This window comes from Lepidochelys kempii, chromosome 14 (assembly GCF_965140265.1).
Source record: "Lepidochelys kempii isolate rLepKem1 chromosome 14, rLepKem1.hap2, whole genome shotgun sequence".
Lineage (NCBI taxonomy): Eukaryota > Metazoa > Chordata > Testudines > Cheloniidae > Lepidochelys > Lepidochelys kempii.
Genome location: NC_133269.1, coordinates 34,573,832 through 34,594,572, shown reverse-complemented (window position 1 = coordinate 34,594,572; position 20,741 = coordinate 34,573,832). Strand labels below are relative to the sequence as shown.

The window sequence follows — 20,741 nt, the reverse complement described above, 5'->3', positions numbered from 1 at the left end:
AGTACCCATCCTCTGGAAAAAAATTACGGTAGAGCAGTAAATGCTTGGGCAAAGTTTCCTAATCTGTAAGGAATCCAGTCTCCATTCAGTTCATTTCTAATGTACACCCTTTTTCGGTGGGGTGCTCAATACTGCCCAAGAAATGCTGAGGGCCCTCAAGTCCCACAGAAATGCAGGGAGGAAATACTCAGCATGAGACATAAAGCATCTGAGGATTGGGCTGGGATGGTGCACAGGTATCTGCCTCCCAGAAAAGTCTGGAGAGGCAGCTGATAAGTAGCTGAGAATCTGAAGGCCAAGGTCCCTGAGAAAACAATGATTTGTCAGGGAGAGAGAGATGGGGACAGCCAGCCAGCGAGCAAGAGGATGAGGGGAGGACAGACAGAGGGATGTGTAAGGGCAGAGATGATAGCTGGGTCTCTGTTCTGATTCATCATTTTTTCTAGTTGTGAACCACAAAGAAAGCAACTCTGAAGTCCTTACTCTGGCAGAGCTCCCAGCGTGTGAGGACACTGTCCAAGGGGGGTGTCTCAGAACAAGGGCTGCATATGAACAAGGACCTGAGGATTTGCCCCGAGGCTAGTGACACTTACCTTCAAACCTTCGCATGAAGCAGTTAGCTCCCCATCTCCAGTGACTGGGTCTGGTGTTAGTCAGCCTTCTTGTCCCAGTGTGTGGGCAGACACCTGCCTGTGGCTGCTGGGATCGGCATCTCTCGCTGCCTGGGTTGATTGTTGGCATCACACAAACGCTTAATGTCTCCTGCTCTGGATTCTTGCAGTATTTATCAGGGAAAGCAGCCAGCCCCTGGCCCTTGCCGCTGCTGTTGGGATCTCCCTTGGGACTGCTGCCGGTGATCCTCTGGGTTCCCTCCATAGGAGAATTGATGCTGTATTACTTTTTAAAACAGCGTAACCTCACAAGAATGGCCACTCTGGGTCAAACTAATGGTCCATCTAGCCCAGTGTCCTGTCTCTGGCAGTGGCCGGTGTCAGATGCTTCAGAGGGAATGAACAGAACAGGGAAATTATTGACTGATCCATCCCCTGTCATCCAGTCCCTGCTTCTGACAGTCAGAGGTTTAGGAACACCAAGAGCATGGGGTTGTGTCCCTGACCATCTTGGCTAACAGCTATGGATAGACCTGTCCTCCATAAACTGATCTAATTCTTTTTTGAACCCAGTTATACTTTTGGCTTTCACAGCATCCCCTGGCAATGAGTTCTGCAGCTTGACTGTGCGTTGTGTGAAGAAGAACTTCCATATGTGTGTGTTAAACCTGCTGCCTATTAATTTCATTGGGTGGCCCCTGGTTCTTGTTTTATGTGAAGGAATAAATAACACTTCCTTACTCACTTCCTCCACAACAGTCGTAGTTTTATAGACCTCTCTCCTATCCCCCCTTAGTCGTCTCTTTTCCAAGCTGAACAGTCCCAGTCTTTATAATCTCTCTTCATACGGAAGCTGTTCCACGCCCCTCATCATTTTTGTTGCCCTTCTCTGCACCTTTTCCAATTCCAATATTTCTTTTTTGAGAGGGGGCGACCACATCTGCACGCGGTATTCAAGGTGTGGGCGTACCATGGATTTATAGAGAGGCAGTAAGATATTTACTGGCTTATTATCTACCATTTTCCTAAAGGTTCCTAACGTCGTTCGCTTTTTTGACTGCCACTGCACGTGGAGCAGATGTTTTCAGGGAACTACCCACAATGATTCCAAGATCTTTCTTCAGTGGTACCAGCTAATTTAGACCCCATCACTTTGTATGCATCATTGGGATTATGTCTTCCAGTGTGCATTGCTTTGCACTTATCAATATTAATTTCATCTGCCATTTTGTTGTCCAGTCACCCCGTTTTATGAGATCTCCTTTGTTACTCATGCTCTCTCTGTCTGTCCCTCACCTTCTCACTTCCTGTCTTTCTCTCTCTTTCTCTCTCTCTCTGAGAACTCATTGTTTTTTCAGGGACCTTGCCCTTCAGTTTCTCAACTACTTATCAGCTGCTTCTCCAGACTTTTCTGGGGGCAGATTCCTATGCACCTTCCTAGCTTTGGACTTAACTTTCTTGAGTAACTTTCTCTCATCTGCAAATGTTGCCGTTTCACTATTTACCCCTTTTCCCGGATCATTTATGAATATGTTGAGCAACACTGGTCCCAGTACAGATCTTTGGGAGGCGTCATAATTTACATCTCCCCATTGTGAAAACTGACTTTTATTCCTACCCGTTGTTTCCTATCTTTTTAACCAGTTACTGATCCATGGGAGGACCTTCCCTCTTATCCCCTCTCTGCTTGCTTTGTTTGAGAGCCTTTGGTGAGGGACCTTGTCAAAACCTTTCTGACAGTCCAAGTACACTATATCCACTGGATCACCCTTTTCCACATGTTTGTTGACACCCGCAAAGAATTCTAATAGATTGCGGGGGCATGATTTCCCTTTACAAAAGCTGTGTTGGTTCTTCCCCCAACACGTTCTGTTCATCTATGTGTCTGATCATTCTGTTCTTGACTATAGTTTCAACCAATTTGCCTGGTACTGAAGTTAGGCTTCCCAGCCTGTAATTGCCAGGATTGCCTCTGAAGCCTTTTTTAAAAATCGGTGTTACATTAGTTACCCTCCATTCATCTGGTACAGAGATTGATTTAAGTGCTAGGTTACATACCACAGTTACTAGTTCTGCAATTTCATATAAGTTCCTTCAGAATTCCTGGGTGAATACCATCTGGTGCTGATGACTTATTACTGTTTAATTTATCAATTTGGTCCAAAACCTCCTCTATTAACATCTCAATCTGGGAGAGTTCCTCAGATTTGTCACCTAAAAAGAATAGCATAGGTGTGGGAAGCTCCCACACACCTTCTGCAGTAAAGACTGATGCAAAGAATTTGTTTAGCTTCTCCGCAATGGCCTTGTTTTCCTTGAGTGCTCCTTTCTCACCTTGATTGTCCAGTGGCCCCACTGACTGTTTGTCAGGCTTCCTGCTTCTGATGTACTTAAAAAAATTGCTTTTAGTTTTTGTGTCCTTATCTCGTTGTTCTTCAGATTCTTTCTTAGCCTCACTTACTTATACTTCTATGCTTGACTTGCCAGAGTTTATGCTCTTTTCTATTTTCCTCAGTAGTATTTGACTTCCAATTTGTAAAAAGATATCTTTTTGTCTCTAACTGCCTTTTTTACTTTGCTGTTAGCCATTTTTCTGGTTTTCTTTACTTTTTTTTTTGAGGGGGGGTAAATTTAGTTTGAGCCTCTATTATGGTGTTTTTAAATAATCTCCATGCAGTTTGCAGGCATTTCACCCTTGTGATTGTTCCTTTTAATTTCATTTAACTAGCCTCCTCATTTTTGTGTAGTTCTCCTTTTTTGAGGTTAAATGCTACTGTGGGGGTTTTCCCCTACAAGGATGTTTATATTTAATTACATTATGGTCACTGTTACTGAGCAGTTCATCTATATTTACCCACCTGGACCAGATCTTGTGCTCCACTTGGGACTAAATCAAGAATTGCCTCTTCCCTTGTAGAAAGAAAAGGAGTACTTGTGGCACCTTAGAGACTAACAAATTTATTTGAGCATAAGCTTTTGTGAGCTACAGCTCACTTCACTGGATACATGCAGTGGAAAATACAGTGGGGAGATTTTATATACACAGAGAACATGAAACAATGGGTGTTACCATACACACTGTAACAAGAGTGATCAGGTAAGGTGAGCTATTATCAGCAGGAGAGCGGGGAGGGAGGGGGAACCTTTTGTAGTGATAATCGAGGTGGGCCATTTCCAGCAGTTGACAAGAACGTGTGAGGAACAGTGCTGGGGGGGGGGGGGGCGGATAAACATGGGGAAATAGTTTTACTTTGTGTAATGACCCATCCACTCCCGGGCTCTATTCAAGCCTAAGTTAATTGTATCCAGTTTGCAAATTAATTCCAATTCAGCACTGTCTCGTTGGAGTCTGTTTTTGAAGTTTTTTTGTTGAAGAATTGCCACTTTTAGGTCTGTAATCGAGTGACCAGAGAGATTGAAGTGTTCTCTGACTGGTTTTTGAATGTTATAATTCTTGACATCTGATTCGTGTCCATTTATTCTTTTACGTAGAGACTGTCCAGTTTGGCCAATGTGCATGGCAGAGGGGCATTGCTGGCACATGATGGCATATATCACGTTGGTAGATGTGCAGGTGAACGAGCCTCTGATAGTGTGGCTGATGTGATTAGGCCTTATGATGGTGTCCCCTGAATAGATATGTTTGTTTTTCTTAGCTAATAAATCCTTAGGTAGTTTACTATAGGATTGGCTACAAGAATATCTTTGGTGTAATATCTAAAGTGCAGTTGACCTGGGGTAAGTGACTGGTCCTTTGGGACTAAGAATAACCTTAATATTGTGATTTTTGGTGTAAGGGGCCATCTATTGCAAAGGCAGGCTCACCTGGATAGCAAGACAGACTGGAGTGCCCAAGGGGACTGTCTGTGACTCCATGTTAAGGTTGTTGTAGTTCTTAAGGAGTTCCCACTTGATACTTGGTTGGTGAAATCTAAGTCTAGAACTCACAGCCAATGTGGTGGTTGTGCCCTGCTTCTGAACTGTCTGCCCTGAGGTTGGTACCGGTGCTCTTCAGCCACTCCAGACAGCCTGACAGCTTGTCATAAATATAAAGGAAAGGGTAAACCCCTTTAAAATCCCTCCTGGCCAGAGGAAAAATCCTCTCACCTGTAAAGGGTTAAGAAGCTAAAGGTAACCTCGCTGGCACCTGACCAAAATGACCAATGAGGAGGCAAGATACTTTCAAAAGCTGGGAGGAGGGAGAGAAACAAAGCGTCTCTGTCTGTCTATATGCTGGTTTTGCCAGGGATAGACCAGGAATGGAGTCTTTGAACTTTTAGTAAGTAATCTAGCTAGGTATGTGTTAGATTATGATTTCTTTAAATGGCTGAGAAAACAGTTGTGCTGAATAGAATGACTATTCCTGTCTGTGTGTCTTTTTTGTAACTTAAGGTTTTGCCTAGAGGGATTCTCTATGTTTTGAATCTAATTACCCTGTAAGGTATCTACCATCCTGATTTTACAGAGAGGATTTCTTTACTTCTATTTACTTCTATTTCTATTAAAAGTCTTCTTGTAAGAAAACTGAATGTTTTTTCATTGTTCTCAGATCCAAGGGTTTGGGTCTGTGGTCACCTATGCAAATTGGTGAGGACTTTTGCCAAACCTTTCCCAGGAAGTGGGGTGAAAGGGTTGGGAGGATTTGGGGAGGAGACATGTGTCCAAACTACGTTTCCCAGTAAACCCAGTCAAAGTTTGGTGGTGGCAGTGAAAAAGTCCAAGGACAAAGGATACAATTAATTTGTACCTTGGGGAAGTTTTCACCTAAGCTGGTAAAAGTAAGCTTAGGAGGTTTTCATGCAGGTCCCCACATCTGTACCCTAGAGTTCAGAGTGGGGGAGGAACCTTGACACAGCTCTTCTTCCCCTGTCATCAGGGATGGCATGAGTGAGCCAGGTGGTCTTGAAAAGTGTGACAATACTCTCCCCTGTCTTCAGCAACTCAGGGGCTGGAAAAAGGTGTGAAGTGGCCGTCACACTTTACAAGTGTGGTATTCTGCTGGGGGAGTGGGATCAGTATTTGAACATAGGGCCAGGGCAGAGAGTGCCTGCCCACTGCAGTGACATGGTAGAGTGGGAGTGTGTGGTGTGGGTATTTTGGGGTTTCATACAAATACGGCAGTGTTAAGGTTGTGTGGGCATTTATGTTCTCTCTGTATTTCCTGGTTCTCAGAAGTCAGACTTTTGCTGAACTCAGCCTTTGGATAGGGCCCTAGCTATCACCGGGCACCTTAACTCTGCATTAACAAAGGTTTTTTGTGACTTTTTATTTCCTAGTTTTTTAAACAGAAAGAGCAATGTTTGTTGGCGGGAGTTACTGGCTGTTTAGACAGCTGTCGTTCTCACCTAGGTTTGCAGTTGATGTGCTACTGTGGCTCGGTAATAATCAAAAGACCTAGTTTTTATATTGTGCTTTTCATCAGCAGATCGCCAAGAGCTTGACATCATTATCCCCATTTTACAGATGGGAAACTGAGGCACAGAGAGGTGAGGTGAGTTGCCCATGTCCATCCAACAGGCCAGTCGCAGAGCTAGGAATAGTCTCGATCCAGTGGTTTCTCCACTGGGCCACACAGTTGCTCTGTGATTCCATAGTGCTCCTCCCCACTCCTCGGCATGTTTTGTTATAGTTTCCTTCTTGCCCTACCCTTGGTGCACATGGAGAACAATGGATCATCACCCTCTTTCTAACATACTAACTACATCAACCTTGACTCTACGCCGCTTGTGGAGGTGGGGTTATTAAGTCGGCGTAGCGGGGCAGTTACATTGGCGGGAATGAAATTGAAGTGTAAATGCCTCAATAGTTAGGTCAATGTAAAATGCCTTGCATCGACCGAGCTCTGTAGTGTAGACCAGGCCTCAGTCGTCAATGGCCTTTGTGTTTACACTGTCTTAACAAGCACCATAGCACTGAATTCCCTCCTGAGGGCACTTTCAAAGGGATCATTAGCAGCAGCCTCAGCGGAGATCCCAACAGCTGTCTGAGCCAGCGTGAGGCTGCTTTCCCCTATAAACCCTGGAAGGCTCCAGAGCAGGAGGCATGCAGGTCTCTTGTAATATACACAGGTGTGTGCATCAAGAAAGAAATCAAGAGCCAGCCCAGTGCAGCAGTAGAAGGTAGATGTCTTTGCAGAGCAAATGAGGGCTTGTCCATATGGGGCGCTTGTGCACAACAGCGGGGTGTTAATTCTAAAGTGTCCCAATGTGTCTTGTACAAAGGACCTTTCAGTGGGCGCCAGCAAGAGTCTACACGAGCCCGTTCACAAGCCACACGTTGGTGCCCTTTAGAAATCCCATTGCTCTTGAGTGCACTTCCCCACCCTGTAGACAAGCTCTGAGAGCAGGAGACACGGAGGGGAGCAGCATGGAAGTGGAAACCAGATCCTGATCCCCACACCCACTCGGCGTCGACAGAGAGGTTGCCACTTCTTGCTGAGGATTAAAGGTAAATCTGAACTTCCTGGGGTTTGTCCACACAGGGAGTTAGTGCGTGGCAAGCTGGGGTGGAAATCTACTGTGCTGTAGGTTGCTGTGCAGTAAGGGGCTGCGTGGAGCTCACTATCAAGCACTAAAAGTCCCCTAGTGGCCTTTGCCCGAGCGCTGTTTGAAATGGGGGTAGGTCAATGTGCACTTGGGAACGTTTAGTGCACTGGAGCAGGGTCCACACAGCGTGTTAGTACGTGGCAGGCTAGTGCGCTGTATATTCACACCCTCAGCTTGCCACGATCTGACTCTCCATTTAGACAAGCCCTTAGTCAGATCCTGGGGATCTCACGTAGGGAGGAAACGGTGCCGTAGTGGGAATGAGCCTCTCTCAGGCGCACACCGCAGCTGTGCATATCCTGCTCCCTCTCACTTCCTACTCTTCCCTTGATATGCCTCAGCCCTGCCCCTAACAGGGCCGAGCTGCGACACTGCAGAGCGTGGCTGGGAGCATTGAGTTCCAGCTGTTCTGTTGCACCAGGGGTGCTGCACGAAATCCAGGCCCAGACACTCTCACGCTTCAGCTGGGCTGCAGAGTGCAGCGGGGGTAGTGTGTGTCTCAGGGTGCTGGGGAGGGAAGGAAAGGGAGAGGGGTCTGTGTGTGGCTGTTCGGGGTGTTCCCTTTGTGCACGGGGCAGGGCGCTGGGCAGAGGCAGTTTCCCAGCTGCGCTGCTGGTCAGTGTCGCGCTCTCAGTGTCTCAGGCACTCGCATGAGGAGCGCGCGCTCACACCCCGCTCTGCTGGCTGTGGCATGCAGGCTCCTGAGCTGCACCTGCCGTCTCAGAGCTGGGGGAGGAGAGCGTCTCTTCTTTTCCCATTTGCTGCATGGGGCTGGGAATGGAGCAGAGGGTGAGAAGAGAAGCAGATGCATGGATGGGCAGAGTTTAATGGGACTGGGAATTTCAAGGGAGTCAGGTGACCAAATCCATTTGATTTTCTACTGTGCCAAATTTCTTTAGGTCCCTTTGAATATCCCAGCCTCAGAAAAGGCTCGGAGAGTTTAATTTAAAGAAGAGATGAACAAGGTGGGACATGCGGGATGTTAAGGACTAATGAATGGGACAGAGAAACTCCATTAGGTGCACCTCCAAATCAAGAGTCACCCAATCAACTTAACAGGCAACACCTTTAACACTCAGACACAAAACCATTTTCTTTTTACACAATGTGTATTTGTCTCCTGGAACTCACTGTCATAAGAGATCTTTTTTGTAATTCAGGAAATTAAATAATGTGGTGAGCTATAGCTATGGATAGATTTGGATAGGGGGCTAACCTGGGATGTTGGACACCTGGGTTCAATTCTCTGTTCTCCTGCAGGCTCCCTGGGGGGGCCTTTGGGGGAATTGCTTAGGGCCAGATTTTTAAAGGTGTTGAGGCACCAAACGATGTAGATGGGCACCAGGTGGAATACTGAAAAGCATCTAAGCAGGTTAGGCATCTAACTCCCTTTGGCTTCAACGAGAGTTAGGCACTGAGCCTGATTAAGGACTTTGTAAAATCTCACTGGGCACTGATCTGCATTTTTAGGCACTAAGTACTTTATCAAACTTGGCCCTCTGGGCCTCAGCTCTCCATCTGTACAATGGCCACAAAAACCTTTTCCAATCTCACTGTGGTGTTGTGAGGATAAATATATTAAGGACTGTGAGGTGCTCAAATACAACGGTTTTGCTCAGTCTGTAACCAACACACTTCCATTGTTCTCGGTGTATGGGAATTTTCACTGAGTGAAGGCTGATTAAGGACTGTAGACCATGCAGTGTACTACTAGGAAAACACTTGAAATACAAAGGCTCTATCTCTTTGTCTGTCTCTCTCTCTCTTTCTTTTGGTTTCTGAGCATTTCCCATTCTATCCTGTTCCAGACAGGGTGTTTCAGTGTTTCTTTGATTGCCTGCCTTTGAGTCCTCTCTATGAAATTTTGCTCTTGCTTTTCAGCCCACTGTTGTTTTCCAAGCCCCTTTTTATGCTGTGGATGAGATATAGTGACTGGGTGAGTAATGTGTCCCATGTAGTAAGCAAAATCAGCTGCTCCATAATTCCATAAGTAAAATCAATCCTTGTGCTCAGGTGGCTCATGGCCAGCCTGTGGCTTGATACACCTTCTCTAATTGCCTCGGGACTGTGGACACACTCCGCCGACTGCATGCACTTAGAGCATTTGTGTGGGGACACACACAGTTGCCTGTATAAAAAGGCCTTCTACAAAACCAACTTTGAGAAATTCCACCTAATTTCATAGTGTAGACAAGGCCTTGGTTAACTGATAACTTGGACACATTTTAGCTGACTTGGTGTTTCAGTGATTGTTTGAGTGAAATTGGTTACAGTGATACACTACTGATCGAGTGTATTACTAATTTGTCTCTTTATTTCTCTAACATTGGAATGCAGAGGGTTTTTTTATATTGCCTTTTCGGATGTGTTACATTTCTTATGTTAAATAGAGCTTCTGGAAAATTTCTTCTCAAAACTGTTTTTTTTTTTTTGGTTTGGTTTTTTATGGAAAATTAGGTTTTCAAATTAAATGAGAATTTTGCATGAAAAGTGTCTGCTTTCCCTGGAAAATGGCATGTTTTCATTAAAAAAAAAAATTCGCCAAAACCCAAAAACTTTTCAGCCAAAATCTGAAAAATATTGGGTCAAAAATCAAAAGCTTTCAGCTTCTGTTGGAAAATTTTCAGTTTTCAGCCACAACATTTTGATTGTCAATTTTTTTCAGAAAAAGTCAAACATTTCTGTGAAGGAAAAAAAATCCATCAGCTCTAATGTTAAATAGGCGTGTTTCACACATCTCCCTCTATCTGTCTGATGTCTCTCTGTGCCTGTCTGTCTCTCTCTCTTTGCCTGTATCTTTCCCTCTCTCTCTATGGCATCGGTGGTGTATTGAAAACTGCATTAAAATTATATGCTCTCACTTTAAACTCTCAAGGGTTCTCCTGGTCCTGCTTGCAGACCAGGGGCTCTGTAGGGAAGCATGAGATCAGTGTCTTTCAGCAGTCAGTCTGGAAAGAGCCAGCCTAGAGCAATGCTGGGTGAGTTGGGTCTCTCTGCCCTAGGGAGCAGCCTGCTTTTTCTCTCTCAGGTTTTGGTTCTTGTGCATTAGGGTTTTGGATTTTATGCAATAAAGTCATGTTCCATTGCAACCTTCCAGAGACAGTATTTGATGTTTTAATCTAACTTCCCTGTTTGTATGCTGTGAGCATAACAGTACCCAGGGCAATTCCCATAGCTTTTATCTCCCATCTCCCAGCCCTTTAGACAGGGCTTGCATGCCTTTCTGTCTCCCTGACAACTCGCCTCTTTCACATGGACGCTCACTCCTTTCCGCAGTTGTTTTCAAAATGTCCTTCTGTATTTTCCCATAAAGTGGAAGTTCTGTGCATGTTCCTGACCCTGTAGCTGCTAGTTGTCTTCAGCAGAGCCTTTCCTCCACTGATCGGAGTGTCAGCTGATTGCTCTCAGCAGCTGTCGGGAGGCATTGAGCACTGCATCATCTCTTTGCAGTGTTCTTCCAGATTACATGGTAGATCAACCACAACTACTCCTCTGTCTATCCCACTTCAGGAATTTGGACCCCCAATTCCCATTAAAATAATAATAACATATATTCAGTGCAGCAAGTCAGTTATTTAAAAATAAAATACATAGCATGTAGAATGTACATGTCCTCAGAATTTACAGCTCCTAGTTCTGACCTCACCTGGGCAGCTGTAAAATGGGAGGATCTCTGGCAGAAGTTAATATTGCAAAAAACAGTTTGTGAGATCAGAATTAGACCTCGTGGATTTATTCATGTGAGGAAAGGCTGCAAGATCGATATTGTTAAAGCAATTCCTTTACTATCTCTTAGCTCTGCTGACCTTTTTAGTGTGGTCTAAAACTTCCCAGTGGCTAGCATCCTTTGAGGAACAGCAGATCCTTTGAGGCTCTGCATAGCTTGAATTAAGGTCCTGATTCAGCAAAGCCCTCAGGCCCAGATTGTTGAAGCTATTTGGGGTTGCTGAGCTCAGTGTGGCAACAATGCCTGACTGATTGAGAAGCCTAAATTCCATTTTCAAAAGGGATATAGGCATGGAGGAGTCTAAATCCCATTGGCTGTCAATAGAAGGTAAACTCCTCGGTGCCTAAATCTGGGAAAAAGTGAGTTAGGCTTGGACATTGCGATGCTGAGTGCTGCAGCACCTAAATAGCTTTAAAAATCTGGCCTTAAGGCACCTATGTTGCCTAAATACTGTTGAAAATCCCATGAGGCATCTATCTGCAACTTTGGGTGCCTAAATGCCTCTGGATATTTGTCCTTCTGCCCTTTCTTAAGGTGATGGGATGTTTGTGCCTTTGAAAGTCCCACCTCTGAGTTTTAGTATTTTTATTTGTTCCTAGATGCACCTCATAGAGAAAGCAGAAGAGGACAATCGAACGGTCATCACAGAATTCATCCTCCTGGGATTTGGGAATTGGGATTTGGGAATCTCCTTCTGTTCCTGGTTTTCCTAGTGATCTACATTGTGACTACGTCTGGGAACATCCTAATCATTGCGCTAGTTGTGGCTGATCAGCACCTTCACACCCCCATGTACTTCTTCCTGGGGAACTTGTCCTGCCTGGAGACCTGCTACACCTCCGCCATCCTGCCTAGGATGCTGGCCAGTCTCCTGACTGGAGACAGAACCATTTCTGTCAGTGGCTGTTTTGCACAGTTGTATTGCTTTGATTTTTTGGCAGCTACAGAATGCTATCTCCTAGCAGCAATGTCTTATGATCAATATTTAGCAATATGCAAACCCCTGCATTATGCAGCCCTGATGAACAGCAGGTTGTGCCTCCAGCTAGCAGGGGGTCTTGGATAAGCGGATTCCTAACTTGTGTAATAATGATGTGTTTTATGTCACAATTAACATTCTGTGGCCCCAGTGAAATTGACCATTTCTTTTGTGATTTTTCTCCAATGCTAAAACTTTCCTGCAGTGACACGAGCATGATCACACTGGTTAGTTTCATACTCACCTCCCTAGACTCGCCTTGCCCATTTCTATTAACTGTGACATCCTATGTTTGTATCATTGCTACTATCCTGAGAATCCCTTCCACCACCGGGAGGCAAAAGGCCTTTTCCACCTGCTCCTCTCACCTCATTGTGGTTACAGTTTTCTATGGGACCCTAATAACTGTGTATCTGCTACCAAAAACCAACAAACAGATAGCCCTGAACAAAGTGTTCTCTGTCTTCTACACAGTCCTGATTCCCCTGGTCAACCCCCTCATCTACAGCCTGCGAAACAAAGAGATGAAGGAGGCCCTGAGGAAAAGTCATCAGTTAATATATGTTGCTCAAATGAATTCAGATGGAGTCACTGATCTGTGAAGGAATCTATCTGGCTCAATGAGCAAGAAAAGTTTTCATCTAGTAGGGCCTGTCATAAATATAAAGGGAAGGAAATCTGATGAGGTTCAATAAGGATAAGTGCAGGGTCCTGCACTTAGGATGGAAGAATCCAATGCACCGCTACAGACTAGGGACCGAATGGCTAGGCAGCAGTTCTGCGGAAAAGGACCTAGGGGTGACAGTGGACGAGAAGCTGGATATGAGTCAGCAGTGTGCCCTTGTTGCCAAGAAGGCCAATGGCATTTTGGGATGTATAAGTAGGGGCATAGCGAGCAGATCGAGGGACGTGATCGTTCCCCTCTATTCGACATTGGTGAGGCCTCATCTGGAGTACTGTGTCCAGTTTTGGGCCCCACACTACAAGAAGGATGTGGATAATTTGGAGAGAGTCCAGCGAAGGGCAACAAAAATGATTAGGGGTCTAGAACACATGACTTATGAGGAGAGGCTGAGGGAGCTGGGATTGTTTAGCCTGCAGAAGAGAAGAATGAGGGGGGATTTGATAGCTGCTTTCAACTACCTGAAAGGGGGTTCCAAAGAGGATGGCTCTAGACTGTTCTCAGTGGTAGAAGAGGACAGAACGAGGAGTAATGGTCTCAAGTTGCAGTGAGGAAGGTTTAGATTGGATATTAGGAAAAACTTTTTCACTAAGAGGGTGGTGAAACACTGGAATGCATTACCTAGGGAGGTGGTAGAATCTCCTTCCTTAGAGGTTTTTAAGGTCAGGCTTGACAAAGCCCTGGCTGGGATGATTTAACTGGGAATTGGCCCTGCTTCGAGCAGGGGGTTGGACTAGATGACCTTCTGGGGTCCCTTCCAACCCTGATATTCTATGATTCTATGATTCTAAGGGTAAACACCTTTAAAATCCCTCCTGGCCAGAGGAAAAATCCTTCACCTGTAAAGGATTAAGAAGCTAAAGGTAACCTCGCCGGCACCTGACCAAAATGACCAATGAGGAGACAAGATACTTTAAAAAGCTGGAGGGAGGGAGAGACAAAGAGTCTGTCTGTGTGATGCTTTTGCCAGGGACAGAACAGGAATGGAGTCTTAGAATTTAATAAGTAATCTAGCTAGATATGCGTTAGATTATGATTTCTTTAAATGGCTGAGAAATTAAGCTGTGCTGAATAGAATGAATATTTCTGTCTGTGTGTCTTTTTGTAGTTTAAGGTTTTGCCTAGAGGGATTCTCTATGTTTTGAATCTAATTACCCTGTAAGGTATTTACCATCCTGATTTTACAGAGGTGATTCTTTTTTACTGTTTATTCTATTAAAATCCTTCTTTTCAGAAATTGAATGTTTTTTCATTGTTCTTAAGATCCAAGAGTTTGGGTCTGTGGTCACCTATGCAAATTGGTGAGGATTTTTACCAAACCTTCCCCAGGAAGTGGGGTGCAAGGGTTGGGAGGATTTTTTGGGGGAAAGACGTTTCCAAACAATGCTTTCCTAATAAAATAAACCCGGATAAATGTTTGGTGGTGGCAGTAGAAGTCCAAGGGCAAAGGGTAAAATAGTTTGTACCTTGGGGAAGTTTTAACCTTAGCTGGTAAAGTAAGCTTAGGAGGTTTTCATGCAGGTCCCCACATCTGTACCCTAGAGTTCAGAGTGGGGAAGGAATCTTGACAGGGCCCTAGCTCATGCCAGTGGGAACTGCTTTGGGGAATGTGAGGACATACTACATTTTGGGATGACGACATTCCCATTCATGGCTAAAGCTGATACTTGCTACTGCCTTAATTGGAAACCTTACTGTCTTGCACTCTACACTCCACATGGTGACATTTGGGATTTCAGATACGTGTTTCATCTATTTCTCTGCTCTCTCTGAGTTGGGAAAATGCCATGTTTTACTTGGCATTGGCCTCAGATCTCTGTGGGTGGAATTAGCTGGTTCAAATATTTTCTGTCTCCTTGATGTCCTGGATTCCCAAAAGCTCCATAAGTTTATATCTGGGAAGATTGTACTGGACTTCCCACTCTTGTACTATATGCCATCTTGCAATGGGTAGAAGGGGCGTAAGGATGTGCCTATACTGCAATGTAAGCCTAGGGTCTGCGGGACTTGAACCCATTGGCTCGGTGGGTGTAAACCTGGGCTTGAGCGTCCACACTGCATATTAAGCTAAGGTTTAGAATTTCTGGACCCGGGCCTCACGCCAGTGCTCAGGCATCTGTGCTGCACTACGCAAACCTAAGTCAAACCAGCCTGTGCCAGGTTTCCTAGCACCCTCCCCAGCGGTAGCCGTTCTAGCCCTTTGTGATGCCCTGTGGGAAAATTTGACTGTCCATCCCGTGGCACTTTACCGGAAGCTGTTGCATCCTGCCAAGGCATCTGGCCGAGTTGTCTTTTGAGTCTACACGTGCCCGACGGCTGGAGCCAGCAACAGGGAGGAGTCAGCGTTTGAAGCACTTGTCTTGCTTGTGCTTTCACTCCTGTTTCAGGTAACGGGCAGAGAGTCCATGAAGTGCTGGTGGACGTTTCGGGGGCATTTTCTGACCTGCTGAAGAAGGCACCTGTCAGAGGAGGGGGGGGGGCGTGAAACAGACCTGTCAGACTCAAACTGGCTGATGGTGTTCACGGCTCTCGGGAGAGCTGCTGATGCCCTCTGTGTAGACCAGCGCTTCTGGAGCAGGGCCACAAGCACAGACCAGTGGGACCCCATAGTCAAGCGGATCTGGGATGACTAGAATTTGCTCATGAAGAAAGCTAGATTTGTGGAGCCTTGTGAGCAGCTTGCCCGGACCCTTCAGCACCATGACATATACGCGAAGGAAGCCATTCCTGTTCAAAAGTGGATTTCTACACCCCAGAGTCCTACAGGTCTGTTGCTAACCAGTTTGGGGTTGGAAAGTTGACTGGAAGGTAAAGTGGTGGCCGAGGTTTCTGAGGTGATCAGGTGTGTGGTTTATCCAAAGGTGGGGGCATAAACAATATCCCTGAAGTAACTGCTGGCTTGGGGAGAATAGGGTTTCCCCACTGCACTGGGGCCACTGATGGGACTCATGAGCCCATTGCTTGCCCTCCTCAAGGAGCAGGAGTACATACACTGCAAAGGGTACTACTCCATGGGCATGCAGGCCCCTGGGGACCACAGAGGCCAATTTATGGACGCCAACTTGGGCTGCACGGGAAAAGTTCATGATGCCAGGGTTTTCTGCCAGCCAGGCGTCTACCTTCATGGATAGGCCAAAACACTATTCCAAATGACAATGTCATAAATGGAGTTACTGTTCCCACGGTTATTCTAGAGGATCCCATGTACCCCCTTTTGCCTGGGCTTATGAAACAGTATCCTGATCACAGAGGCCCTGGCAAAAGAAGGTTTAATTACATTCTCAGTAGGTGTAGAATGGTGGTTGAATGTGCGTTTGTCAGACTGAAATCCTCGAGCCTGAGTCTGAGTTTGGGCTTACTTTGCAGTGTAGACATTCCCTAAGACCCAGTGCATCAGACCCTAAACAGATTAATGGCTAACAAAGTAAAATAAATTATGTGAATGATTTTTGTTGACACAACCTCTTTGCTACAGCAGCAGCAACAAACAACAAAACCAATGTCAAGTAAAAAAAAACAGCAGTTAGGCATGGAGGAAATGCTAGTCATGACATATTTGACAAGTGCCAGCATCTTTCATCCTGAAGCACATGGGGTAAAATTTCCAAAAGTGCCTAGCTGACTTAGAAGCATAAATCACATTGACTTTCAATGAGACACAGATTCCCCCATCCTTAGGTCCTTCTGAAAGGAGAACGGAGGCTCTGAAGTCACTTTGGTGATTTTGAAAATTCTACCCATTGAGTAGTACTTGAATTCTTAGGACTCTGATTCAAATTAATACACAGGAACTAATTGAAGGCATGACAGTAGTTGAACCACTGAGGGTACGTCTACACGGCAGCTGAAGGTGAGCCTCCCAGCCTAGGCAGGCAGACTCGTACTAGTAGGGCTTGTGCTAGCATGCCAAAAAATAGCTGGGTGAACATTGTAGGGTGGGGCCAAGCCTGGGTGACTAGCCTGAGCCTCCGCTGAGGTGGGGGATGTTGTAATGAGCTGGAAAAACCTTGTTATGGTTGAGTTAAAAAAACGTATTCTAACTGATGTGTGAACACACCCTTCTAGTCACATACCGGTCAGAATGAGTTAAGCAGAAGCCCCTTCCCCCGGCTAAGATAAAGAGGTGTGTGAACCTGCCCAGGAATTTGGACTGAGTGGGCAGAAGGGCTTTGCTGAGAGAGAGAGAGAGAGAGAGAGAGTGTGTAAGATACTGGAAAAAGTGAGTGTTTGGATCTAATGAGGTGACGAACGAGACTTGGGGCAGTAAGCAAAGAAGCTGCTCTTTTTGTTCTTGGTTCCTCATGCATTCAGAGAAGTTGGACGTTGTACATTCCTTGTCAATAAATGAGATCAAAGAAAATACCAGACTCCATCAATTTCTACTTCCAACGGGGACATCCCCATGGCTCCAAACTTTGCCTAGCCACTCTGGTCAAAAAGGGGTAATGATACGCAGTCTTTACCTGACATGGGGATACACATTGTGTGTGGGGCGGTTTCAACCCTAATGTCCTCAGCCTCTACTCAGGGTTGTCTTATTTTTGCTGCAGAATAGCTGAGAGTCTCTGTCTGGTCCCTAGAGAAAAACAACCTGCTGCTTAGAGTAATAGGAATTATCATCATTACATATGATAACTCTGGCTATTCTTGTTAGCCATACAAATGTCCAGTCCCGCTCTCATGACTACAGTCTAATCACACGTCGTGGGAAAAGGTATTTATTGGTTCAGAATTTGCCATCTTTTAATTTTATTGTATGTCCCTGTGACGTTTCCCGTTGGTGCCTGGGGTTGTGCCGCCCCCACTGCCACCTGCCCTTAGCGTGGGGAAACCAAGTCTGTGCCTGCCGGGGGTCAGCTCCCCAAATCCACTGGTCATGGGTGACACAAGCACTAGGCCTCTGCAGGCCCCACTGTTACTGTACAGGTTAGCGACAGGCTCACTCCAACACCTGAGCCAGGTCCACCTCAGATCATGGCTCTGCTTGACACACAGCACAAAGATATGGTTACAGTCAAAAGAAATCTAATGTTATTTACCGAACCACAGGCAGTCAAGTAGCAGCAAGTAAAAGTACTGGGAACAAATAGTTACATATAAAACAAAATCATACCCTGCGTTCTGGAGCCCAGACTTGATTAACAGGAGACTCTCACATCTTGCAGAATATTGCTCACCCCAAAATGCTTGCAGAGCATTACAGCTAGCCTTGGCCATGACGCATGTTTCCTGAAGCAAATACACTGTCAGTTGCCTCCCAATCAAAGGATTTAGTGTTTTTCTTTGCCTAGTATAGATACATAACTCCTTAAATATTATCCGTACATACATTTTGCAGTGATTATGATGACCAGTGGGCAGCTGGCTGTTCGTAATCTCACATGTCACCCTTTGGTATTATGCAGATATCCAACCCAATGGATCCCTGTAAAAACCCTATCCCCCTGACCCTTTGCTCTCTGCCACTTGGCACCAAAGGTGTTCCTAGGTTACAGTCCCCTTGTTCTTGTGTTATGAGATAGGGAGAACAGAAGGGCTTAATCTACCACCTCTAGACCATTAATTATTTTATACACTTAAGTCTCCTCTGACCCATTGCTCCTCTGACCCAGATGTTAGTGATTTGAGATTCACCACTTCTTGTGCTACATCCCCCCTCTTCTGAAGCTGGCCTGCGCTGACACCTACCTGAACAAGGTGGAGGTATTTGTGGTGGTCGTGTTGGTGGTCATGGCCCCTGGCCTGCTGATCCTTGTGTCTTATGCCCACATCATCCTCAAGATGTCTTCTGCTGAGGGAAGGCGCAAAGCCTTCTCCACCTGCTCCTCACACCTCATGGTGGTGACTGTATTCTATGGATCGGTGAGTGTTATCAATTTCTGACCCAAGTCAAGTTATGGAGGGGGCAGAGACAGGCCATTCGGCCTGGTGTACATTGTCCTCATGCCTGTGCTGAACCCCGTTATCTACAGCCTGAGGAACAAAGAGATGCAGCTGGCCTTGAGGAGAATGTTGGGGAGAAAAAAAGTGTGCTACCGTCCAGTATCCTTGCTGATGGTACCTTGCGCTCTAGAGCGCTGAGTTCTTCTCACAACTCCCACAATTTTGGCAAGTCATTTTGGGTGAATAGAGTTTCTAGGTGCTACCATAATAAAACTGACACAACCACTTGACCCTGACTGTGCCTGCCGGGGGTCAACGCCCCATCTCCACCGACCAAGGGCAACATATGCACTCCCCCTAGGCCTATGCAGGCCCCATTGTCACTCTGCAGGTTAGTGATAGATACTCTCCAACCCCCGAGCATCTCCCTGGAGCATCCAGCCCCTTGTCCACTGGACGCTTGCAGTAGTCACAGATTGACTGTTCCCAAAGGATCAGTACATCCCAGGTTATCAGCTCCACCTCAGAGCACCGCTCCGCTTAACACACAGCACTTAGATACGTTTATAGTTTAAACAAGTAGATGTTAATTGAACAAAGCACAGAGATCCAAATAGCAGAAAATAGAAGTAATGGAAACAAAGGGTTATATACATAACATACATTCTAGAGCCTAGACTTAATTCCCAAGATACTCTTGTGTCTTGTAGAGTATTTCTCACCCTGGATCCTTGCAGCACTTTACAGTCAGGCTCCCTGGGACCCTGCTTTCATGAAACAAATGTGTGGTTAGTTTTTCTCCCAGGTGAAGGACTCAGTGAGTTTCTTTGCACTCCCTGATACACCAGACCAATCCTTTGATCCTATTCACAAACAGGACACCCCCTCCACTCTTTGTTTCACCCTGCAGATTTACTTTGTAGATTTTGCACTCTCTCAATTTGCATCTGGCTCAGTATGCAAATAGGCCTACACTGAGTGGCATACAATACACAATGCATGCCTGTCCAGTCAGGGAGATAAGGGTCTACTCAGGGAACCCAGAACCATAAGCCACTGTGTCACCCCTCCGCTTTAGCAAGAGTGAGCTTTGCTGGAGGTTAGACTGTGTGTTGCTCCCTCCCACATCCATCTGCCTGCTTCATAGTAAACTCCTCAAGATTCTGCCAATCTTAACCTTGCCTTGCAGGTAGCCATCACTGACCTCCAGTTCCTGAGTTCCCCAAAGACATATCCCTGCAGTGTCTACTCCCTGTCACTGCACACTCAGAAATTATTGAGTTCACTGATTCCAAAGAGGCAGCGCACACACCAGACTGTTAGTTTAGCTGAAGACTCACACTTCACTTCAATATCACAGCACTGATTTGGTTTATAGTAAAACTAAGGATAAGTTTATTAACAAAGAACAGAAATGTAAATGATACTAAGCAAGAGAAAAAGATACAGGTCTGGTTACAAACAAACCAAACCAAACCATGCTTTCTAGTGACTAAAACTTAAATCTTAGTAAGTTACAATCTTTGCCTAAGCAGTTTTCTCACTTACATCAAGTTACCAGCATCTTTAGCCCTCCAGGCCAGGGATCCAACTTCCACAGAATCAGAGGGTGCTGTTATCTTTGTCCCCAAATTGAGGGATAACTAGAATGGCTTTTTGCTCCTGCTTATATTTTCCAAAGTCCATTGTCTGTCTCACGAGTTAGAAAGATTTCCTTGAGGTGCAGATTCAGACCCCCAGTGTGCTCACTACATTATTTCCTCCATCACTTATTAGCTTCATTGCTTTGTTTACCTTACATGGAAATGTCCTTTTATTGTCCTCTCCCTGTAATTAAGCCGATCAGACAGGTAAATGCATATTCCTTTGTCTAGGGCAGACTTGGATTATGTACGGCCTCCAAATGCCATTTTAAGAACATATTTCCCGCACATATACATAACTTGCTATACACAACCCGTACACACAAAACACAATGATTTTCGGGACCAGCGTCACCATTTTGCATACGATACCTAACGTGACACCGCTTAGATACACATGACAACAACAGTGTGTTGGGTGTAGTGAGTGTGTCAGGCCTGTTGCGAGTTACAGTCTAGAGGGCCCTTTGCTGACTCAGGGGCTCTTAAGGTCACAGTTACCCCCTGCCTGGTAGGAACCCCTCCGACCCACATGACCTGCCTTAAGGCCAAGACCTTAAAGACTTTGTTTTGAGTATGTGTAACCCTTTTGCCTGTCAGAGTTGGCAGCAACAAGGGCCTGGTTCAGTAGCTAGGGGTTCCATTCCAATAACACAATGCAAACCGGCTCG

The 20,741-nt window shown here is 45.6% G+C and overlaps 1 protein-coding gene across 1 annotated transcript in view; it reads left to right on the top strand.

Annotated features, from left to right (window-relative positions):
* The window catches only part of LOC140898141 (olfactory receptor 6N1-like), a 35,408-nt gene extending 22,944 nt beyond the window's left edge, over nt 1-12,464 (top strand). Inside the window, 3 exon segments of the mRNA XM_073311585.1 lie at nt 11,483-11,555; nt 11,558-11,932; nt 11,935-12,464. Coding sequence (XP_073167686.1) covers nt 11,483-11,555; nt 11,558-11,932; nt 11,935-12,464 — 978 coding nt within the window.
* Nucleotides 12,465-20,741: the final 8,277 nt, after the last annotated feature.